We start from the raw sequence: 25,893 nt of genomic DNA, 5'->3' as shown, positions 1-25,893 counted from the left end.
AGCTCCTCTGGTACTGTAACTTCCCCCTGGAGGCCATTTGGAGATCTTAAGGAAATCAATGAGGAGCATCTTTACCGGTTCCACACAAAGGCTGGAGAAGTCACACATTCCGCTGAATTCTCTGAGCAGACACATTTTCTACACTTTGTGTTCATCTCTGCAGTTATTTGTGAGCTCATAACTATGATGGTGCTTTTAATGAGCTCCTCTTTAACCCTTATCCTGTGTTTGAGGTCCTGGAGACCCCAGGCCCTCTTTTTTTGATAATGCTGTTGAACTTTTGCTAAATTAAAATCAAGCATTATATGTTGACATAGTGGTGTTATTGTCATGTAAGTAAAAGATATGAGTTCTTTATCCTGCACTGGTGGGATCAGTGGGACCCCAAACAATGAGGAGGAGGCAAAGCCAGTGTAAACAGAAGACAAGGGTTAACCTGATGCTGCCAGAGCATACACACTGAACCCCAGACTGAAGGTACGCTGCCTTAGCTTACATGTTGGTGTCTGGAATCCCACTAGATGGAGCAGAGGTTGTTCCTCCATGCCACTGGAAGGTGCTGCAGCAGATCTGCATGATTAGAGCAGAGCTCCGATGTTCTCATCACAATGCATTTGCAGTGTGAGCCACTGGGTTGACGGAACTCTTGTCAATGTAACTGTGGGAAGACTTATATTGCACATTACATGCAGGGGTCTCTCAGTGTGCTTTACTAAAACCCATCACATTAGCTGTGTATCTGTCTCAATTCTGACCATGTGGGTGTAGGAGGATTTGGCAGGTGGGATATATTTTCCATTATCTATACCGCCTATCCCTTTCGGGGTTGCGGGGGGCTGGAGCCTATCCCAGCTACAATGGGCGAGAGGCGGGGTACACCCTGAACCGGTCGCCAGCCGATTGCAGGGCCACATTCAAGGACAAACAACCATTCACACTCACACTCACACCTACGGACAATTTAGAGTCATCAATTAACCTAATGAGCATGTTTTTGGTCTGTGGGAGGAAGCCGGAGTACCCGGAGAGAACCCACGCATGCACGGGAAGAACATGCAAACTTCACACAGAAAGGCCCCGCCTGACCCGGGGATCGAACCGGCAACCTTCGTGCTGTGAGGCACGCGCACTACCTGCTGCGCCACCGTGCAGCCCGGGATATATTTTAATATATATATTCAAATTATGATTAAAAAAACGAGTTCTTAAAAAAAAAAAGTAGTTTGATGTACACCTAATTTAATATAGAATATACTATTCTAAAATCTGATGCAAGCAGGACTCGGGCACATGAATAAATACACACTAGATTTACAGCAACAATCCAATTCACAAGTATTCACTTATAGGGCTGTAAACTACTCTGTCTTTCAGGAGTGCAGAATTCATGAGTCATTATCTGACAATTTTACATTATTTTCACAAGTTAACACAGCACACAGAAAATGATGGCTGTCATCAGTTTCATGTTCATATTTCTTTGAAGTGTTGATGTGATTCCACTGAAAAAAGGCTGCAGCTGTGGTTGAAATTTGAACTGTTGTAACTTTTCTTGCCTCAGCTTCCGACACTCATCTGCACATATTAATAAAGAAAAGCTCAGCTCAGGTGCCGCACAGCCTATAAGTATCAGACATGATCATCACCAAGACAGGTGATGCCATCAGTGTGGCCGGGAGTGACAGATTGATGAATTGTTGTCATGGTCTTGTGCTGTGTCATTGTGAGTCTACGGCCCTGTGCACTGTCGCTGCAGGAGGACACAGCAGCAGTCCACATTCAGTGATTCATCCTCGTCTTAAGTTTCGGCCCTGAAAAGATACCAAACCTTTCAAAACCCTGGAAATACCTGGAAAACAATCTGCTGTACAAATGAACAAAACGTCATTGTTAAAAGAGATGATTTTTATTCATGTGTCAGAACACAAATGCAGTAGCTACAAACATTATTTTGGATTTCAGAAATCAATACTGTATGTACAAAGTGCAAAGACTGATATGAAACTACAATATTTAAAAAGAGACAACTCATAATGAAATTTCAGAAGACGGAAGTTCCTCTTGTTCTTTTTGCAGGAAGTTTTAAAACAAGCTTCAACATCCAACCTACATACAACCCTGTCAAAAACTAGAAATTAGAAGGCAAGAAAATTAGATTTTTTGTTTTAAATCTGTTTGAAAGGTGTGACATGGTCATTTTTGTCTGAATTGGATTGTTCTGCAGCACTGTGGCTTGTGTGAGAAACGGGCCTCACTCCAAGCTAAAACTGAAGAGCAGCTCAACATGCTGCCTGTGGAACTCCTCCAGCGCAGCTGCGTTACTCGTTCTCAAACTTGCTGTATGGGTGGTCCGTGTCACCGATCAGACCTGCACAGGGAAGAGAAAGTGGACACAAAATGAAAACACAAAAGCTCATGGCGGATCAGGGAACATGATGTCCTCAGTTCTTCTGCTTAGATTTGCTACTTTCCCATGGATCTCTGAGGTATGGATTCTCACATGTACACATTAGTTCGAGGATATAAACAATTAAATGAAAATCCACCCGAGATATTCTTGCATTGTTGAAATTAGATGTTCAGTGGACGGCTGAATTTACCCACTTTAACCTTTTCCTCAATCTGTCCACTTTTCCTTCTTTCTTCATTTCCCAGAATGAATCACATTTTTGTAATACTACATCACATACCATACTGCTCCTACAGTAATGTACTATTGCAGTTCAAAGATATTGAGGGACTTGTGAGACACGAAAATCAAAAAACAAACTAGAAAACAATTTTAAATGACATCAGTAGAGGTCATGATATCCGGGCTTTTCGTTGGATCAAGCTTCATAAACAGTCGACCCCATAATGCAACTCATTGTGTCTTTCATCAGAACCTCGCCCACATCTTTCAAATGCCTCGCCTCATGTTTAATGTGCGCTTTGACCCAAGCCGAGATAACCCTGTTGACATCGCTCACTGCATTTTGTCAGACTTGCCATATCCAGTAGAAAGACATTTATTATCAATGTTGCTCATATACTAAAAGAGGAATGTGTACTTTTGTTGGAAGAAAAATAAAGTGATTCATGGAGTGTTTTTTTCCTTGAGCTACGGTATGTAAACCACAAACTCAAAGTTGTCTGAAACAGAAACACAGTTCAACATGTCAAGTCATCGACGTGTGTGTACATATTATTTATCAGTCCATGTCAGTAGAGACACATGATGAATAACTAGAAAACCATAAATGCTGACAAAACAGCAGCTGGGCTGAAGGACTAACAAAGGCAGCAAAGGGAAATTTAAGGATGTGTAAACTATAAACTGGTCATGAGATACAGACATCCTCTGACAAATTCAGTTTGCTGAAGCAAACTTGAGGACCACAAGAGCATGGAGAGGTCAGATTGTTTGACTGTATGATTGTTGACCTTGGAGAAGGTCTGTGAGCCAAAACGTCATTCTAAAAGAGAAATGTTGATGGAGCCAAAGTGCACAACCCTTTTCTCCTACTCTCAAGAATGGAGAGGTTGCACCAGGGCTTCTCAAAGTCTCTGCATCCAGACCGAGTGGCGAGTCAATCCAGACCCAGCCTATCAAGGATTGTCAAGTGGCAGGCCGCCAGCCCTGTCTGGCCCACAGAATATCAGTGAATTGAGAAAATGCATGCATCTGACATCACTCAGCAGCCCAGTCCATCCTGAGATTAGACGGTAGATTAGCTTGCCAACGTTAAACTGTATAAAAAATGGATGAAGTCTCTGTGATGTCACCCATAGGTTTCTAAAGAGCAATTGTCAAGCTCAGTGACACAGGCTCCGGCTGTCACCACCTGGCAGTGCCTGACTCCGCCAAACTACCAGCCATTTCAAAATTGGGCAAAGGGGTGGAGCATGGGTGGAGCTGAACAGGCCGAATTAAACCTGGTTACTGAAACCTAGGAGACAGATGTCACTCAAGAGGCCATGCCCATAATTATGGATAAATCTAAGCCTTAATATAATTTAAATGAGTGAGTTATAGAAAAATTAATTTGGGCTTATTTCTGTTGGCCGAGTCCCAAACAGAGTATTTTTGTTTGCTTCCTGGGATTCCAAAAGGGTTTTTGTGGAGATAAGAACTCATTTGTTGCTAGTTGAACTGTGGGTTTTGTATTGAGCATTTTCTAGTCTGTCCAGAATACTAAGAAGAACATTCATTAAGCAAGAAAGTGAAAATACTCTATTTTCTTCTTTTTTTGAAAGACCAGCCCACTCAGTGTCTGATTCTGGCTCTTGGACAATATCAATGAATCAATAAATTGACCAATAAACTGTTAAGAGGGGCCTTGAGAGGTCTTAACACAAAGACATGAGATTCATGTCAAACTTCTCATCTCACTGCCTGAATGGGAAACTCTTCCTTTAGCCTGGTGGGCAGGCCAGGTCCATCCATCCATTATCTATACCGCCTATCCCTTTCGGGGTTGCGGGGGGCTGGAGCCTATCCCAGCTACAATGGGCGAGAGGCGGGGTGCACCCTGAACCGGTCGCCAGCCGATTGCAGGGCCACATGCAAGGACAAACAACCATTCACACTCACACTCACACCTACGGACAATTTAGAGTCATCAATCAACCTAATGAGCATGTTTTTGGTCTGTGGGAGGAAGCCGGAGTACCCGGAGAGAACCCACGCATGCACGGGAAGAACATGCAAACTTCACACAGAAAGGCCCCGTCTGACCCGGGGATCGAACCGGCAACCTTCTTGCTGTGAGGCACGCGCACTACCTGCTGCTCCACCGTGCAGCCACAGGCCAGGTCACACTAGACATTTTGTGCATCTTTTTTGTTTGTGTGAAACTTTGACAAAAAGGAATTCTCACCAGGTATAATGCTCCTTTCAGTCTGAACTATACAACTGGAATTATAATTCATACTCCCTCGCTGGGATAATTTCAACTGATCATTTTGCTGAAAACCCTCTTGTCACTCACTCAGAGAATCCTCAGCCATCTTAAATGATTCTCATTCTCAACTGAGAGCAACTGCTTTCAGGAAATAACACAACTTAATGTTTATTCCCACAGCGGATGTAATGCAGCTCCCTGGACTGTGTTTTACAGAAGAGCAGCCTTGTCTGCAATCCATGTGGACATAAACTAATGAGAGCAGGAGGCCTGAGGAACGGTTCACCATCCATCACTCTGTCATGTTGTCCATACATAAAAACCAAATAACCTGACATCTAACTTCACTAATGCTGCAAGGGAACTCTAAAACACAAGGCATCAGGAGATGAGGATGGGAAGCAATGGGAAGCAATTCCTCGCACACAATTGAAAATGTTCCCACATAAATGGTAGAAAATGAGCAATCCCCCTTTAACAAAACTCTGACAGAGGGCATTTCAAAAACATCAACCCCAGCCATGTCTACACTGGGCCTCAAGTGACTGATCAGTCTGCCACTGTATTGGCCATCACTGTGCTGTGTAATGTTAAAATGCAGATGTTGAATGCTGCCTCATTCTGTTGCAGCACATACAGCTTGTACTATTTGGATAATTCTGATGAATTACAACTTGGGTTTAGTTTTTAGCCATAATTCTAATCGGTAACAACATTGTTTTGAGAACATGGCAATGTCAAAGTGCAATGGGGCAAGAAACACAAGCATGCAGACAATTATCACGTTTAGAAATCTAAATACATACTTTAAATGAAGACTTTATTTGCTCTTTTTTTTTAAAGGCAGGGATTTCATTCCAGACACCTTTTAGTCTATGATCCTCACTAACGAGTGCTACAGTGTGTTAATGCTGGTGAAAGTCAGGGGTTTTACTTGATAGCTCACATCTCATCTCATCTCATTCCCCCCTGGGTGAGCCAGACTTGTTTGGAAGAGAGAACAAAGGCCAGTTGTGCATGCCTACAGTTTTCCTGTGAGGGATTATTCTTGACATTATGGGTGAGCTCACTGTCAGTTTAACCTCCAAACAAATCGCTTTAGATAATCCGGCTAAATTGCTGGCTTGTTTACAACCTGTTTGATATCTAACTGCCTGTGTTTCTTGCCTTGTCTTGCCATGTTCCAAGACCTTCAGAATGAACTTGATGATTGCAGTGTTATCATAATGGTCAAAATTATGAAAATAAGGAAGCAAGCTGTCATTAACCTGATCAATCCTTTAAAATGGTGAATAGTAGGGATGCCCAGATCGACTGGCTGCTGATCACTATCAGCTGATATTCAATAAAGACATGCAATGAGGAGATCAGGCTGTAAACTTAACTGCAGTCGCTTGGCACAAATAAGTACATCAAATAATTAAAAATTTGCTTTTAAGTACTGCTTAATGCTATGCTAATTACATTCATAGTATCACCCAATACTAACCTACATATTTGGCTGACTGCTATGTAATATCCTCAACCTGATGAAACTACTCAGAGTAACATTTGATTGTGTGGTCAGTTTCAGTTTTCAAACTTGCCACCACTGGAACAGCAGCTGCACATCCTTTGAAAAGAGCCACAACTTTACCATGCACATGCACATGCACATGGGTGTGTGTCATAGATGTGCTCCAGTACTTTAACAAATGGCACTGTGCCTCTGAACAAGATGGACTTTCTGGGGTTCTTTACATCACACTCCATTTTGTCCATAGCACCAGATTTGCAGCATGTCACTGTTGCTCCACACAGACAAATACAGTTTATGGTACAAGCTATGCTAACAAGATTGCTCTTTGTCTGTTGCTTCAGTGAGCTGCACAATCCTGCTCACAGCCATGAGGGGACCATTTGACACCAGTGTATGATATATTATGCTTCAATTGATTTAAGCAGACAGGAGTTAGTGTAACCTATACGTGGCCTGAATTACCTTGAGGACAAGGCATATACTGTTGAATAATGCATTGCGGCACAGGGCATGGGAATGACAAGTCAATGACATGGTCCTGGAAAATCTGACTGATTCACATGCATGTGAGACAAAGCTGACATGAACGGAACAGAAATGAGGGGTCGTCTACATCCAGCACTGTGCCGAGACTTACTGATCAACTCAAGTAAAGCAGATGTATACACCTCAGGGACAGACGGGACAGACTATCATTAAAGAGGCTGAATAAATGATAATACGATCCAGACTCATACATACCATACTTCTTGCGGATCTCATCATGTCTTGCCTTTCTTTCCCCCTTCCTGTAAAAAAACAGAAGAAGGATCACAGTTATTTCACACCTGTAGTTTAGCTCATTTGGTCAGGCCTGAGGACAAAAATACTGAATTGGTGTGGTTTACTTTTGATCTGTATCACTTTTTACAAATGAACCAAGAGGTATGCACATGAAGTCGTGTGGACTAACAGCTGACTTATTCAGTCCATTCTGTGGTTGGTCTGCTTTTGTTTCACACCCCACCAGAGTCCGCCTGGAGGCAGAGACTGAACAGTTATGAACCAAACTAAACAGACAAACGCACCAATTTGTTCGAACTGAGTCAAACATGGTGGATGTGAAAACACGTTTTAACTCAACGATTGGCAGGAACGGAACTGGTGGATTCATACCAGCTGATCTAGTTTGTTGTATACACTTTCCCAACCTTATTTACAACAGTTATACCAAATCAACACATTTTTAAACACTTTAAAAAGGTAAACATCAAGGAACACCTTTTGTGCACATATCCCAGATACAAACCAGGGAAAGCAAAAAGGGTTACAGCTAACAGTTAACATGTGCCATCGCCCCCACATCACAAACCTCTGGTTTGGTCTCCTCGATAGATCAGATTCTAATGAAACTCGGGGAAATGAAATTTAAACATAGGTTTACAGTCCCTGGCATGGGAAGGGGTGCTATGATGAAGTGAAAATGAGGATTTTAATAACCTGTCACACACACATCCACTGCAGATTGCAATAACGTGACATTTCTTACATATCTAAAGCTATGGTTCCACTACAAATCTGCTCCCAGGACGTCCATACTGGACTTAGTATCCATTTTAAGCAGTTTTCCCACACTCATAGCAATAGGCCTGGATAACACACACTTATTTTTCCCTTCATACCTTCATATTGATGAAGCTATGATATTTAGGAAATACTTAATTATGCTTTTAAAAAATATACAAAAGAAAATGTAGAGAAATGATCTTTAGAACTGTTGATATGATGATTAAAAACATAGATTAATCATCAATTTACCGAGAAAGAACAACCTTCAGACCATTCCATAATGCACCGCACCAGCGACCAGGAAAAGATTACAGGAACTCCCATATGATATATAGTCTCATTTTATGCTATCAATATCATATTGATATACTGTATCACCTGCTCTACAGTCCATTTATTTCTGGTATCATTCGTACAAAACATCAATGTGAGCCACAACAACATGGAGGATGAAAAATGCTAAAATAAACTGTGGGAAAATACCTTTTTTCAACATCTCTTCATCCATAAGAGCCAACCAAGTATGAAAAGGCACGTCTGCATTCATGATGGCATTTAAACGCTGGCTTGTTGTGGAGCGTTAAGTGACTCATTGAAGACTTTGATGCTACAGTTTAGCTGGCAGTGAAACACAAACAGAGCCGCAGGCCTGCCGTCAGTCCCTCACTCAGCCTCTCTGAGGAGTCACAAAAGCATGGGAGGAGGTTTTGTGCTCTGGACCTCCAGGGGCGTCACTTCACTTCATCTCTGCACAAAGAACTGGTGTAAATCAGTCAGTGTTTCATTGCCAGGTAGTGATCTGTGAGCAATGAGGGTGGCTGAGCTCTGCCTACCATCTGTCCCCCCGCCCTGTCGCTGGCTTGTATGAAGCTAATTGACTGACATGTTCACACTCCCTCTACATAAATATGGCTGCATTCAACAAGTGAAGTGAGGAAGCAGAAAGAAGGGAAGCAGAAAGAGGATAAGCAAGGGATGGAATCTTTTCCAGCACTCATCTCTGGAAATGCTGAGCTAGATACGAAGGAAACAGAGAGCTCTACTTCCAGAAGACACTAAAAGTTCTGCTAGTCAAGATTATTATTGGTAACTGTCCACGAATCACAGGACACACAATTCCTAGTGGAAAAATGAGAGAGGCAGAGATGGTGTTCGACATAGTGCCACCATAATACATAAAATAACATTGCTAAAGAGGAGCCTCTTCACTGCGAGGATATTCTGACCTTGTGTCATCGTTCTCTCCATTGCAACTGAAAGTTCAGTGGACGTTCTGGGTTTAGAGGCCATATTTCTCCAGTCAATGGAAAGCTCAAGGTCAGCTAAAATGGATCAGATAAGACTGGTGTTTCATTATTATAAGATACTAAAAAGTCACATGCTGTAATTTGGTGGCTATCTGTATTATTATTGCCATTGAACTTGTATCTCTGCTGAAGGCATTGCTGGGGTTGTGGCATTTTGGTGGAGGAATTCAATTTGAATTAATGGAACTATAAACAAACATGAGCGCTCCGATACTGAGGCTATCAAGACTGAGACAAGCTGATTGGTTGATCTAACATACTGTTGGGAATTTACTTATTACTTATAACTATACTATGCTTTTCATTTATGTTGATAAATCCAAATTCTTTCCCATTTGCTTCACAGTTGTAGCATTTTGTTTATACTATCCTAAGGGGAACAGGATGCAGGGGCTGTTTTCTCATTTCTTCTACAATTTGCTTTCCAGTGTGTTTTGCTAAATGTGATTATGCTTCCTAGTAGACACAAACAGTATACCCTCAACATGTGCAAATGAAACAGACACAAACATGTACAAACACCTGCATATTGGGGATGCACCGATCCGATATTGGTATCGGTATCGGCCCTGATATTGAAGAAAATTCTAGATCAGGTATCGGTCACAATGTACCCGATACATAGGGGCCGATCTATTCAGTCTAACGCTATGCTATAGGCACTGCGAGCGGCACCATGCGCAAGCAACACGCAGTGCTGAAGCGCACATGACCGCAACTTTTTCACACTACCTCAGCCTACAAACTCGACGGCTACTTGCAATACCTGCGCAGTAAATGTTCCGAGGGGCGGTGGTAAAACATCATTATAACATGACCGACTTAATGAAGCACCTACAGAGATTTCACACCAGGGAGCACGCTGAGTTCATTGAACTGAATAAACAGAAAGGAGGCAGTATGATGCAGCTAACTTTGAAGGAGATGAAGGAAAGAGGTGAAAAATCTAAACCTAACAGTGTGCAGGCAACAAAAATCATGGAGAGGATGTCCCATGTAACTTTTAAGTTTAACTGCACACTGGCTGGATGAGAGTTACGTGCCACACAGTGCAATGCTCAATGCTACAAACTTCTGTCACACACCAGCGACACGATCGCAGCTACCCTGAAGGAAATGTGTGACATACGTTGAGTAAAGTCCACGTGATTCTGAGGAACAACGCCAGCAACAAGCGAAAGGCGATGGACAGCATGAGAGTGCATAGTTTAGGCTGCGTTGCACATACAATGCAGCTGGTTGTCAACGAGGGACTTCTATCACAGCACTGTGAGTGATGCCGTTGCAAGTGGGAGACAGATTGTTGCACACTTCACATTCCTTTTATATTCCTAGTTGCACTAACTGAACCAGTTATACTTGTTATATTTTTTTACGTGTTGTTTGACCAAGCTAGAGAAGCTATTGGTTTAAGATTGTTGTACTGGTGCATAGTTATGAACCAGTACAACCTGAACCTCAGATATCGGTATCAGAGGTGAAAAATGTAGATCGGTGCATCCCTACTGCATATATGCTTGCAGCCTCGAGAAGCGTAACTGAAGTTTAAGAAGGCCTTATAGCAAAGTCAACTAGCTAATGAAAATAATTTTTATTATTTGGGTTTCAATCAGTTTTAGTGGAGTAAAACAGTTTCAAAAGGCTTTCCTACCTTGACAAAAGCAAACTTGTAACAAAAATATCTGTGTTTTTCCCAAGTGGTAATATCACTTAGCATTCAGAAAGTTGTATGGGTCAATCCCTCACAGACTGTTAATTATTCCCTCAGAGTCAGATGAGGATGAAGGTTCAGCGCTGTGAGCTGGCTGTCCAGAGGCAAGGCAGCAGCATCTAGAGGCACTACCCTCTGCCATGATGGGTCCAATCTATTCCGAAAGTCCTGTTCACAACATGAACTGCATCTATGTAGGTCACTGCACTAACTCTGACTTCGGAGATTTGATCATGCTCGCTGCAGGAAACCCTGACTAGATTCTTTGGCACGTGAGAGAAAAGCTCAGAGGTTGGATAGTTCAACTCACACACTCACTCACACACACAGGCACACACACAGGCACACACACACACAAAGAACCACAGCTCTCGTGTTCCCAGCACTGTGATGATGATGATAAACCACAGTTACTGACTATCTTTCTGCATGACTGCCTCGCTTACCAACACATCGCCCAGCCATCCTTGGAGGATGAAGGCACTGGGAACACAGGCACTAAATAGAACGATGAGGCTGAAACATTTATGGAGCGCAGGAAGAGGAAGGCTTCCAGGTCTACTGACTGCTACAACTGACACTTCTGTATGATTAAGTGACTAACACACTGTTTCTTTGACAGTGCATGGTACTCCACAGGATGTAGCTCACTCTATTTATGACCACATTACCAAAGAGCAGCTGCTCGGCCTTGACAATCCAATTGGTGTTTTGGGATGTGAGTAGAGGAACACTGAGCTCCTCCTCTGGGACATGGACTTGTTGAGGCTGCACACACACCAGTTGCTTGAATCCCAAACATACAACGAGGCCTTTTGTTGGGGACTATGAGCTATTCCATTGCAGGAAAATCCCCTGTAGGTCCTGCTGGGATATCCAAGAGGCCAAAACATCCAACTTGTTGAAAGAATAGGATCAGATCTTATCTTCTTATTCATTCATTATCTTTTTTTGGTTTGTGCCATTCAACCTGATGTGATGACAGAGCTAGTTTGACTGTAACAGAACTTTTAATGTGAAAATTGCACATAGTATTGGTATTGCTATTAACTCAACCAAGGAGGTTATGTATTTGACCCTGTTTTTCTGTCTATCAAATAGTTTGCAGGATATCTGAAAAACCCCTTCTGAAGACCACTAAGAATTTTAAGACTTTAATAAATAGTAGAGAGTTGACACGAAAGGAGGGAGAGGGCGATGAAACGAAGGTCCCTATGTGGAGTTGCACCAAGGGGGGTTGCAGCTCCTGGTCAGAGTCTGCGATTCTACACTAAAGGGGCACCCCAAAGGATGCAGATGACACCATCATTTCTATAACAATTTATGCCTTTTCTCTTTCTCTGAGGTAAAGTAGGTTTTTTTTTCCTTTCAAACATATTTACAAAAGACTTTTCAAAACCCATCCTAGAAATTCTGTCACTCTCTACCAAATGTGCTAAATATATGGACGGCCCAAAACGGTTTCCTTTTTTTGGTTTAGGCATGACAGACATGTCCGACTGAAAGCAAATTCAGATGACACGTGCCCCTGCACACAGCCTGCTAAATGGGATGGGATGGTGCTACAGGAATAATGCTTCTTCAAGTGGCCATTACTAACCCCTTTTCAATACTTTGATATTCCGAGGGTTTAGACTCTCTCCAAAAATCACTATATGAATTTTGATACACATCTATATATTTATCTATATATTTTCAATAATTAAAATATATTTAGAGCATTTTTAAAGCAGTGATAGGAGCTCCTCTCTCTTGTTTTAACTGAAGAACAATAAATTAGAAAACTGTAATCAACTACATCTATGTTCCAGAGCTGGGCGACAATTCAACAGTATTGTTTCTTAACTTTCATTATATTTTAATGATATCATCACATCATGTTATACAAATTTCTGTTGTCCATATTAAATTTGTAATTAAAACCAAACTAAATGAGTTACTGATGAAAGAAGAATTTTGTGGAGTAATGAATAAAAGTTTTTTTCTATTCCACCAGGTGAGTCCCATCGAGAGAAAAAAAAAATCTCTGTTTCAAAGGAGACCTGGAAGCATCACAGTGTTTCAACTAGCATACACACAAAAATTAAAAACACACACAAAAAAAGAGACAGTACCAACTCACAGAATCATATGCCAGCACAGACAGGAGGAAGAGGATCTAGCAGGATGCAATTACAAATTCCAACTGAATTTGCCACCAAAGCCTTCACTACATTTGTAAATGCCCTAATTAGGATGAGCATATATGGCTGCAGATCTCTCTGCAAGTGGTTCCCTACTGCAGGGGCAGAGAGCATAAAAGCCCGTTTTCCCATTAAAGTGCATTTTAGTGACGGACAGTGAGAGGGCATCATTTGAGTGCACACAATTTTACTTTATATGTGATTTAGACCACATTTACTGTATCGTAATCTAGATAGATATCAGAAAAACATCCTTCTGATATTGTGAAAAGAATTTGAATCATATCTCCCAGCATGACAACGTTTGCATCTTGTGGTTTTCATTTGAACCAGAGGGTACGAGTAACGTCATACTAGTCATGACAATGAAACCATATAATAATATTGGTTTCACTCAAAGAGTTTTAAAATGCAGAGAACTTACTTCCATGTGAAGCTGCTGTTCAAATACACGCAGTTCTAATTTTTTACCAGCAGCTTAAACCCATTTTCACTTGAGCCTGGGGTGAAGTTCTTACCGTTCCTCAGCACGCTGTCTGATCTCCTCTCTCTTCCTGGCAAATCTCTCCTCATCTCTGTCAGGCCTTAAGACAGAAGGAGGCATGAACAGAGTATCAGAACCAGGGAGCACCAAAAACACACTCCTTGATGTGACAAATTGCATACACCTACAAATTGCCTCAATTGCTCGAGGGATACTCTTTTCACAAAGCATAACAACTTTTAGGTTACAGTGATTCAAATTCTCCAGAGCATGATTTACATTTACTTCATGGATTGTCTCTGCAGCTTGAGAAACAAACAAAAGTTTAAGCTTTTACTACAGAAACAATGTGTGACACCTTTGATCATGGAATTATCTCATTTAATGGAAACGGAGCAATCAGGAAGTGAGAAACTTAAATTGCCTGTAGGTAAATGTAAAATAGACACATTGTGTGTTTGTGTTTCAGGCATGCCTCTCATCCCTTTTTTTTCTGTCAGATGATAGACATGAACGAGACTGTTAAACCCACAGGACTGTCAGTGTGTGACAGGCCAGTCTGCAGTTGACTGACTGACATGACATTTTCATTTCTCTCCAGCACAATGAGAGCACCACACACACACACACACACACACACACACACACACACACACACACACAGAGAGAGAGAGAGAGAGAGATAGAGATAGAGAGAGAGAGAGAGAGAGAGAGAGAGAGTTAAGTTAAAGTTAAAAGGATGAAGCTACAAGAGTGAATGCAGCCCTGATTAATAGGTGCTAAACTCTAGAGGCTCGCTGCTCTGAACAGTTGTTCACCAGAGTAATTAGGAACTCATTTTAACTGAGCACAGCAGTAACATCACAGAGGTAGAATTTTGATGGCTAACACAATGGATTTGGGTAATTTTCTTTCATTTCTTTACGAGCTAAGAGTTACTTTGATTAAATAGTCAAATGTTTGAATTTTAGTGTTAGAATCAAATGTTGCAACCTAAACAGGTTGCAACATAGTATTGATATTGCTTCCAGTTCAGAATTGGCTGAAGCTTAACTTCGAGTGCTAGGCTGGAGAAACATTCTGATCTAATCGAAAACACTTTGCTAAAGGTCACCTTTACAGCAAATTAGAGATTTAGCATTAATGCAGTCAAATAAAACAGCACATCAAAAAATGTTGTCTTCATGAATCTCATGATGGTCAGCTGTTTTTGACACTGTGTCAAACAGCTGTTAACTCTACCGTACAGTTATTTTTTGAGGCTGTCGTCAGACTTGCTGTTCATGGGGCTGCATCATTACCAGATGATTTTTGGTCTCAGTCTAGTTTGCATAGCCTACAGGTATGCACACCGTCAGTGCTTTCCCATAGTTTGTCAACTCAAAAACATATGTTCCATTTGCACTACACTGCCACTGACTTGTCATACAACCTTACCCTGACTGACGCTTCCTGCAGCAACAGCAGCAACAGCAGCACACAATGATGCTGATGAGGATGGTTCCACCCAGGACAGCCAGGGAAATGATCAGGGCTTCAAAGTTCACTGAATCACACAAAAAGAAAAATAATATATTATATTCATATAATATTTTACAAGAGAAAGATTTCTATTCTATTCTATTCTAGAATCATATAGTAAATGAAATCTGACACTTTCAGCCCTTCTTTCCCTAAAGCACAATCTAAACTCATCTTGTATGACAATGGTGCCACCCGCTGACTGCTTGGCAACACTACAAGTCATCACACTACTGACGAAACTAAGCACTGCACTTGCATTTCCAGTGAAAACATAAGTATGACACCAAGACTTAATGATTGACTTTGTGCCAAGGCCAGAGAAAACTCCAGCAGCATTTAACTGTTTATCAGTTTTGATTGGTGACACATTTAAGTAATACAATCTCTTTGTCAAGTCAGTGATAAACCACCTGAAATAGCAGCAATGATCACAGTGAGACGAAGGATGCAAATCAGTTGCTTAATTCTGTAAGACATTCAAATTTAGCAACCCACGTATGAGCAGAGATATTTTTATTCTAAGCAACCTGATGGTGGTGACTCTGTTGATATTTTTACAGAAAGCTGAACATTTTTGAACTGCTTTTAAAACAATGAAAGGTTTGTACATGTATGTACATTTCATTTGCTTCTGTGCAGTGTACTAGCTAGGAAGCTAGTGAGGACTTTGTGGTCAGTCTCATCCTGAAATTAGGTGTCCAACTGTGGCCTTAATGACTTTTCCACAACTTTGCATAACAAGGTTGGAGCACATTCACTACATTGAAATGTTGGCCCAAACCCTTCACCCTACCACTGCTACTGTCTTCACATCTGGATCTGTCATTCTTTTCAGTTTGACAGTTAGCAAGTTTTTAAAATAGGTAACGGGTTATCGAGTCAAATGCTGCTCAATGCTCGGGGGTCTTGGGCTTGTGTTCTTTCAGAATTCTTTTAAAGGAATTCTTAACTTTGCCCACCAATCACTATCACATTTTGAGTCTGGACTAATCAGTAAAAAAAATACAACAAACAGCCAATAACAACGACGTGTTTGTTGAAGCCCTGGTTACATTTTCTTTATCCCATTTCTTCTATAATTTTACTCTTTTCTGAAAAGCCCAAGCACAATCTGTGATCTTTACTGGGGACATTCCATTTAAGTTATGATGAGTGTAAAAAGAAGTGTAATTCAAAGAACAAAAGAAAAAGAAACAGCAGATGACAGTGGAAGGAGAGTGGGATGGCTTATGAAAGACAAAATGCTGTGATTTCAGACAGAGATAGTGGTTATCATAATGCAGATTAGGATTGGGCAGTATGATGATTTACTGTGACGGTAGAAATATGACCACTAGGACAGATTTGGCAATATCGTTTCTGCTGCAGTGTATGCAATGCTACCCTGCTACACAGCGAGCAAGTGGGCATGTTGGTGACACTGCACGTAGTAAAGCTGCTCCTCATGGCCTAGACCAAACTGATGTCCATAGAGCGAGATGTGTCAGATGTCTGACAAAGACAAGTGTGCTACACTACGCTGTTGAAATGATGACTCTGGACAACATTTGGACCTGATTCTGCAGAAACTGTCCACAGTTAATATCAGCAAATAACATCAGTGTCTCTGATTTGGGCAAGCAGGTCTGTTTTCCACACTCTCACATTTCATTTACTTGCATATTTATAGTTATTTCCCGTACATGTACATATTATATGGTTCACGTTTTAAATGAGGAGGGCTACTCCTCTGTCTTTATCTATGTGAATTAGCTGAGCTTCAACCCTTTGATAAAATGTGTGAAATACGTTTGAGCTTCATTCAGTTGTTCTTTTTTATACCATACTTAAAAATGATCTCATCTGGAAAATTTGGAGCCATAAAAATCCCTAAAGTGATACTCAAAAATTAGGGGACCGCCCTGCCAAACGGCAAGTTTACTTTCAGTAAGAATGAGGAAGCAGGTAGAGAGGCACAGGAATGACATGTCGGATCATAAGCTGTATTCTCTCTATGACACTGAAGCAACATGAAGTGAGAGCAACAGGAAGTTTTGGCTGACTTGTCTCACATAACCGGGTATCTTTTCAAACAGCTCCCCTCAGTGTTTCCCAGTGTTTGTGTTACTTGATTGTAGTTGTATTGCTTTTATTTCTATGGACATCTTTCTTAATGCTATACATATTTGAGGCAGTTTATGTATTATGTCTTCGGTCTTTCTTGCATGTTAAAATGGAAACCAAGTTTTACATCTACAGAGCACTGAACCATTACATCAACTTCCTTACATCAGCCCCCCTGCACATGCACTGAGTTTCTCTGAAACTCAATACCATGATTACCAAAATAAGTCAGTACTTGACTTTTTTGTGCACCAGCTTCCTTCTTTGATGGAATCCAATAGAACCTTTTTCATGTTTCCTTTTCGAACCTGTTTACAGCACCAGTGTAAATGATTTCAGTCTTGTAATGTGACAAATGAAACAGCAAAGTAGATGTATCACAATAAAACGGATCAACTCACTCCAACACACTCCCCAGCGGGCCTGGGACAACTTGCACACTGACGCTGGAGGCAGCAACCAGCTCACTGGGTATTCTGTGCAGTTGTTGGTGGTAAGGCACCACAGACACTGTACAGACAAAACACAAACATCAACCCTCCACATGTCATGTTTCCACTCCGACTAAACATCTCCTATTCAAATACACAAATCTAGATTTGCAACAAATGGTCAATTTAATGAATCAAGAATAAATTAATCTGTAACTAATTTAAGAAGCAAAACCAAATGCCTGGTCATCTAATTAGTGATGTGCATGTATGAATGAACGAGATTCCCACTGTCCCTACCTACTAGCGAAACCACAGCCAAGGGAGTGGGCTTGGCAGAAATAGCAGGGAAATAAACTACAACAGCAAACATTTCCTGGTGCCAGCTTTTCATTTATAAGGATTTCTGCAGTCTTGCATTTGATGTGATAGTATACTGAATATCTCTGGATTTTAGACTATTAGTCAGAAAAAGCAAACATTTTAAAGAGGCATTTAGACTTTGACATTTTCAGTCAGTGCTCCCAGTAGACCACACACTCACCAAGACCTTCAATATGACTGCACTATAACACACATCAGCTGTGTTCGCTAACACTGTGAAAATATTTTATCTGCTCATGCGATCTCAACTTAAGGTGCAATATGTTTATCTTTCACTCAGGTGTATTATTACTCCTATGTGCAATATCAATACTCAATACTCAGGAGTATTATCATCCAATCAGTACCTGTTGTCCATATTTTTATATTCCTTGTTTATATTGTCTGTTTGATATTTAATATTTAAGGTCTTTTTTTACTGATGCCCTATATTCCTGCTATCCACTTTGCTGCTGTAATACCTGAAATTTCTCCACTATGGGACTCATAAAGGTATATCTTATCTTATCTTATCTTATCTTATCTTATCTTTATACACCAAACTGTTAATAGGGAAAATCACAGATTAATCCATAATGAAAATGATAACTTGTCACAACATTGCTCAAATCAAAACCTTATTTTAGGAGCTTTTACTGGAAGATCAACAAAAGATCATGAAAATTGTATCCTGAATGTATCTGATAGCTGATCAACTGTCAACTACAAAGTTATTCAACAACTGTTTTGACAATCATTTAGTCGGTTTGAGAACTTCTGTAGAAAAAAAAACCAAAAATTCTCTGATTCCAGTTTTTTAAATGTGAATATTGTCTTGTTTCTTTAATCCTCTATGGCAGTAAAATGAACATCTTTGGATTGTGGACAAAAACAAGACATTTGAGAAAGTCATCTTTTTGATATGGAAAACACTGATGATTTTTCAGCATTTTCAGACATTTTCTAGACCAAAAAAATAATTAACAAATCGACAATAAAAAAAACTCCTTAGCTGCAGCCCTAATATATTTTATTCACATTTGTATTTCAAAACCGTCACACCAAACACTTAAAATGACTTAATTAACCCTTGGGATCAATGCTTTACGGAACCTGGCGGTTGAAGTAGATTAGATCTTTTTTCATGTGGGAGGTAAAGTAGGCCGTTGACTGTGCACCCAAACAAGGGACCATAAATACACCATTTATGACAACAATTTGAATGTTTCGGGCAAAGGTCTGCTGTTGTCGTTCAGAAACTGCACCCAAATGACTGCCGGCACCCTTACCTTTGCTTGTGGAACACAGGTGTCACAGCTTTTGTGCGCAGAGCAGGCTGAAAGAAGAGAGAAACAGAAAAGTAACTAATGTTTCTCAGAAGGAAAAAACAGCCATGATAGCAGCGCTAGTAGGTCAAGACCAGCAGCCTGCCAGGCACATTCAACTGTGACGTATTTTTAAAACACTATTTCAAACAAGGAGTAACTAATTCATTTATAAACTGGCATTAAAGTATGTTTTACTACCATACGAAACTCCACCTTTGTCAACTGAAACAACGAGTGTAACGTTAACTTCACTGCTTTTCAAACGAACATTCAACTTACGCGTCTGCGGTGCTGTTGTTTGGCATTCCCCATGGCTAACAAAGCTAACGGTCAGCACAACGGCACAAAAAAACACCCAAGTCGTCAGTGTTTGGCTCTCGGTTTTAAAAGACATCGTTAAAACCACAGAACAGCTGGGAAGTTTAACTACGTCTGAAAATTATGAATGTCTGCTCGTCGTAAGGACAGGCTTGCCTTTCCGGAGCTCACTGCTCTTACTTTAGACTGCTGCTTCTATTTTGCTTTGGACTCACTCACGGATGTGCATCTGCTGCTGTCACTTCCTGGGTGTTTAGGGTTAGCGCGTTTGGTAAAATATTGACAGCCCGCGCGGGAGGAGTTATGCTTTTAGCAAAAGACACAAATGACCGCCCGCGCACTTTAACAGGTTTTGCGTAGCACCATAAGAAGATGCCTGAACGGTCTGCATTGGGAGAGGTAAAGTCAGAAATACCACTTGATGGCCAAACACAAGGCGAATGTGAATTCTCCGCCGCCTCCTTGTCAAAACCAGGCGACAATGGATGGCTTTCGACAGAGGCATATGGATACCGCAACTAAGATCAAGCTTACTGCAGCCATAGCCAAGTAATGTTCATTCTTTCTGTATGGAAATAAGAGGCTGGGTTGAATAAACAGAAGAGCATCATAGTCTGACTGCTTGTATGTTCAAAGGAAACTTAAGAAAGGAAAGTTTAAGCCATGGTTTAACTGCACTATAGGCTGAGTCCTAGTTTACAATGATGTGAACTTTGTAACTTTATTTTGTATCACCCTGTTTTGATCCCCTAGAAAGGGTTGTTGAAGGAGCTTTTTTGTAACCAAGTATTTATTTATATTTTGTCATCTGTTTATTAACAGTGTTAAATTGTGTGAGATTTTGCTTCAAATGTGAATGACTGCTCAAAGTGAGAATGTTAGTGAGAAATATAACACTACACGGTTGCTGTTTTCAATAAAAAAAAACATTTGCACTTTTCCATGTTGATAACAGTATTAAAATGATAATTAATGGGACATTTAGAATAGATAAAAATGTACTATTATCTTGCGATTAATCGCGAGTTAACTATGACATTCATGAGATTAATTGCGATTAAATATTTTTATCGATAGACAGCACTAAATATAATGAATTAATATAATTAACTTTTTCCATGGCCGTTTTTTGATGAATTTGTCAGATGGCACAGAATGAGAACACATCAACCCTGGTGTGACTTGACTGAATGTGGGAGAGGCCACACCTATTTAGTTGCAATGACTGAGAACAAATCATGTTTTGGAGAAAACACATGTGGTCTGTTCAGACAGTAATCACTCTTTATGTCTTTGAGTTTGGTCTTTTTCCCTGCCACAGGCTGCAGATGATGAGTTGCTGTCACTGCTTACCAGTTTTTATCTGCTGGAGCGACCACATCACTCCATGTAATTTTGATGAAGACTAAAATGAAAAGCTTTAGACGCCCTGGGTGATCAGTAGAACTAGGTGTCAGAAAGGCTCTGGCTCTCTTCTCAGCAGGAACTACCTAGAATTTAAAAATACATTTGTCAACAAAACAAAGACTAAAAGGGCTTCTTAAAATATCCAGAAACTCAAGAATAAATTCAAAATTGAAACTTTCAAAAAGCCACGGATGCACACTAACAAAGAATTCAAGGCCAGGTTCCACGTTTCAATGATTTATTCTCAGTCTTTAAACATACCAACACATGCTGCTTTTCTCTCTGATCTGCTCTGCCCTCTCTCTCTCTCTCTGTGAATGTGTGTGTGTGTATTACCAACTGTGCCTGACCCAGTGCCCCCTAGTGGTGATACAAACAACAGCAACAACAAAAATATCTATAGAATAAACTAATGAAAATAAACCAATGAAATAGCTCCTACACATTTGATGACCCCATCTGTGTGTCTGTTGATTGGCTGTTTGATAAGTTTCGCACAAGTTCCTGTCATTATATGTCTCTCCAAGTTAATGGAGCTGATAAAGGTTTGTGTTCTTCTTGAGCAGTTCAGCAGAGCCTTAACATGCTCCATCATTGACCTTGGTGACAGAAGATAATCCATCCTCATTACCACTTGTCTGCAAACATGGAAAGGAAGGGAGCAAAGTGAAAGAGAAGCAGACAGAGGAGGGGCAAGTGCTTGCTCATACCATCATAAAAGTATGTGTCCACTACGGATGAAATGGTCCTATCAAAAACTCAAGTCAGTCACACCATAGTATAAGTTTAATGCAATAAAACTATTTGTATGTGACAATGTATACAGACACTTTCTTTCATTGTAGACTAATTCAAGTCATATGGATAGAGTTCTAAAAAATGTTTGAAGTCTCAGAGATAATAGTGAGTAAAAAAGAGTACTTAAATGTGAAAATGTTGTCCAGTGATCTTAAATTATCTCAGTTCCAACTGTGGAAATATCACTTTTCTAGTCTACTTTGATAACTCAGAGTGCTTTGCAACACACACCACATTTACCCATTCATGCACACACTGATGACACAGCATTAGGAGCAATTGAGGGTTCAGTATCTGGCACAGGGATACTTCAGCATGTGGACTGGATGAGCCGGGATTGAATGTGTATGATAAAATGTAGAATTGGAGAATGGGATGTTGTTTCCTCTCCGGGTTCATTAAATGCTTGAGTAGAAAATGCACAATTTATGTGCAACATTTTAACATTCGCTATAATCAGACTATTCTGCCTTTGTTCTGGGTTGTAATAAAGCCTCTTTGTCCTTGTACACAGTGAGCAAACTAGAGACATCTCAGTTCTACAGTTCCTATCTCTACATACAGGACCTGCGACACATTTTCTAGATTTTGTAGATATTAGAAGAAGTGGTAGGCTCTGCACCCTCCCACTAATACCATACTGAACTAAATCACTGGCATGATAACGTTTTGAAGAACATCTGGCTTGTAGGTAGTGGCTGCACAGAAGTATTGGACTTTGACAGCAATAAGACAAGCAAGTCTTTCTCAAGTGAGAGCAAAACAGGAGGCCAAAGTAACAGAAAAAAGCTCCCATCATTCATCCTATCCATGCATCATTTCACTCATTTTACTAGCAAGCACCACACCATCAATAAGATGCATTTAGCAATTTATTTTAACAATTTATTCATGAAAATGATTATGTGTGAGGCTTGCCACTTGCTTGTAGTCCATCTGGTTGCTGTCTCGCATTGCGGGGAAGCTTCAGTAGGGAATTCGCTGTAGCCCACAGGCATAACGGACCCCCTCAGGACTCTACGGTGGAGATAAGAGGAAGAAACAGGAGGAGAGAACGGGGGGGGGCTAGATAGCTTCAATACAAACTCAAACATCCATCTTGGCTGCTTGCAATATAGTTCTTTACCCAGACTCTGTAATCTCACAAGCTGAAATGAGTCTGACTACCAGGTAAAGCATCCTTTACTTCTGTATTCCAATTTGTCTAAATCTCTTAAAAATTTTTTTTTTTTTTAATTCAATAACACTTTTTTTGTGTATCCAAAGTGTGAGAGAGCACTGCTCTTGCTTCACCTCTCAGCTGGTGACTATAGCCTAAAAGATAACCCACTGATGTACTTGAAGAAAATGAGCTTAATCCTTCTTTTCATGGGTTTCATCCGACCTGTCAACCCTCCAATTCTCCTGGAATTCTCCCCTATTTTAGCCTTCTCTCCCACTGTTTTCCTGTAAATCTCCTGTGTTTTAAACCTTTCTTAAAGAAAAAAAGTGAGGTTTGGCTCTAATGTTGACATTATACATGTTGCTACATCCCCCTCTGGTACAGCAGGTGACAGTATGTATAATGTTGGCTGTAACATGTAGTGAGAAGACGTCATTCACTCAAACAGCACCCGTGAATGAAACAAGAAGAAGAATGATCGTGAGAGGGATAGCGTACCTGCCAAAAAGTGTAAAAGTTTGCATAAGCACCTCACCAGATGGGATGAGGTTTATCTGTACATCAGTCAAAAGTCATGCTTTTTGTATCATATGCCACAGGAGGGCAGAGAAAAGACAAATCTGCCAAGCATCATTTCAACAAAGAGGAGCAGAAACATGCTCCACCAATGACTGTATTTAAACTCTCTCTGCCAATCATTTTCATGAAGGCACAAATCTCTGGTTCCGTTAGAAACTCCCCTAATTGACATCTGCCTTTAAAAAGCCACACCTGTGAATTTCCTCTGTATTGTCTCACGCCTCTATTTGATTTTTAAATGTGTGCTAAAACAGCCGGCTTCACTGTTGGGTGACAAAAGTTCACCTTCTGCAAACTTGATGTGACAGCTTGAGATTTTCAAACAGCTCAGTCATGTTTTAATGGTCCTAACTGCCCTTTATTGTCGTCTGCTCTGGCCTTTTTTCTCCCTGCTGCTCATTTGAAAGGCTGATCAGAGGGAGATAATGAGGGCTATCTGAATGCCTGTGTGAATGTGGGATCATGCGACATACAGTAGAGCTGTCTGTCTGGATGATATCACATTTCCACAGTGACACAAATCTCTGTCATTTTGAAGAACACTGTAATTTATGATGAGGGATTATCTAGAAAACATAATTTCAGGGAAAGAAAAGATTTAATGTAAAATATGTTTAATGACAGAGAGCCCTCTGTGCTTAAAGAGGAATGTGACTGTCCTTTGGGAAAATCTGAAGACAGACGTCTATTAGACCTCGACGCTGTGTCCAAAGTTATTCCATTGTTCACTCATTCACTGCAACCTATACCATAGACATTTAACTGCTTACTCCCTGATTCCAAAAAAAGTTGGGACACTGTGTAAAACATTTCATACAGTCCTTCTCAGGGTGACGTAGAATTGAGCTATGCTGGAATTACACACGTCAGCAAACTCAGTTGCAAAGAAGCGAACAGAAAGTGATGGAGCTGTCAATCAAGCACGGTCTATACAAGAGGTCCAATCAGGCAGCTTCACTGAAAACACTTGTGTGAGTGACAACAGGTGTTCAAGAGTTTATTTCTCTAAGGTACGATCACCTCAGTCCAGTCCAGACCTGTCGTAAGAGTCATTCCCCCTGTTCACAGTGGAACAAACAAACAAACAAACAAACAAACAAACAAACAAAAAGCTTGAATTTCTGGGTTTTAACCAAGTTACCAAGTCAGCTCAAATAAATGTGACAGAAAATAAAACTGTAAAATGTGTGCTAATTTTTTGAGAGTTTTGACAACATTTCCCCCTTTTTTTTTGACATTGACATTGATGTATAGGTCTGCAATGACATGTTTTTTCCTAGTTCCTTTACTGACACCGCATTGCATGTTTCATCTGCTGATATACAGCAGCAGGACAAAACATGTCTTTTCTTTACGACAAAAACCTTTCTCTGTTAACCCTGATTCCAGAAAAAGCTGGGCAATCATGATACTGTCACCTGTTCCCAATGAACCTGTTTACCTGTGGAATGTTCCAAACAGGAGTTTTTTTTGTTTGTTTTAGGTAAAACATTAAATATGATGTCCTCAATCTGTTTTCAATTGAGCATCTGTCATAAAAGGATTAGCAAATGATCAGATTCTGTTTTATTTATGTTTTATACAATGCCTCAGCTTTTTGGGATGCAAAACAAACTTCTACAGTTTATCAGTGTTTACTTTGTCTCTACATAAAGTGGCCACATGTAGCTATGACTGAAATAAGATATAGTCCATCAAGAAGTAAACATGGCCATTGGACCGAGCTGTCAGAGCCAGCTTTTGGCACTCAACAGTTTTCAGTATTTGTTGCTTTTGGATACTTTTCTGTCAGTCAGGTATGGAGATTCAATATCCAGCCCTGGTTTGATATACAGGTGTTGTCTAAGAATCTGTATCACTGCTGGGCTCCACAAACTCATATCAATTCAACCTTACTGCCTGTGTGTCTGAAGAAAAGCGCCTTTGGTCCAGCCAGTAGGCTAACCTGATGTTATCACTTCACTGCCAACAACATGGCTGGATGGGGAAAAAAATAAATGTAACAGTTTTTATATCAAGTCAGCAAAGCACGCCTTTGGGTATATATGATACAGATGGTTTGGCCTCCATAATGTTCCATCATCAGGTGTTCTCCACAGTTATCCCTCCAGGTGTCCTTAAAAAAACAAGTGTTGTTTGTGCTGCTGCTCAGAGCACAAATCGGACTGCAGCTGACAGAGCAGGGCAGCAGAATTCATGAACTAATCACAATTATTATGAACTAATGACTGTTTAAGAACATATA

At 40.5% G+C, this 25,893-nt stretch overlaps 1 protein-coding gene across 1 annotated transcript; it reads right to left on the bottom strand.

Moving 5' to 3' along the window:
* Positions 1 to 1,892: 1,892 nt before the first annotated feature.
* Positions 1,893 to 19,919, bottom strand: LOC139334410 (pituitary tumor-transforming gene 1 protein-interacting protein). Its single transcript, XM_070967263.1, has 7 exons — positions 19,664 to 19,919; positions 19,346 to 19,392; positions 17,664 to 17,772; positions 15,073 to 15,181; positions 13,670 to 13,735; positions 7,144 to 7,190; positions 1,893 to 2,368 (listed from the first exon to the last, which is right to left on the bottom strand). Exons 1-7 carry the CDS (start codon positions 19,776 to 19,778, stop codon positions 2,319 to 2,321), a joined length of 543 nt encoding a protein of 180 aa, XP_070823364.1. The 5' UTR covers positions 19,779 to 19,919; the 3' UTR covers positions 1,893 to 2,318.
* Positions 19,920 to 25,893: the final 5,974 nt, after the last annotated feature.

The sequence above is a fragment of the Chaetodon trifascialis genome, chromosome 7 (genome assembly GCF_039877785.1).
Source record: "Chaetodon trifascialis isolate fChaTrf1 chromosome 7, fChaTrf1.hap1, whole genome shotgun sequence".
Classification (NCBI taxonomy): Eukaryota; Metazoa; Chordata; class Actinopteri; order Chaetodontiformes; family Chaetodontidae; genus Chaetodon; species Chaetodon trifascialis.
Note: the sequence above shows the minus strand (reverse complement) of the source record. Positions and strands in the feature narration are given on the sequence as shown.

Excerpts from the sequence above, each read along its gene's own strand:
- LOC139334410 (XM_070967263.1), bottom strand. The coding sequence starts at position 19,778 with ATGTCTTTTAAAACCGAGAGCCAAACACTGACGACTTGGGTGTTTTTT. Across the intron at positions 13,736-15,072 it reads TGCAGGAAGCGTCAGTCAGG|GCCTGACAGAGATGAGGAGA; the intron begins GTAAGGTTGTAT and ends TTCTGTCTTAAG. Across the intron at positions 2,369-7,143 it reads TGAGATCCGCAAGAAGTATG|GTCTGATCGGTGACACGGAC; the intron begins GTATGTATGAGT and ends TTCCCTGTGCAG.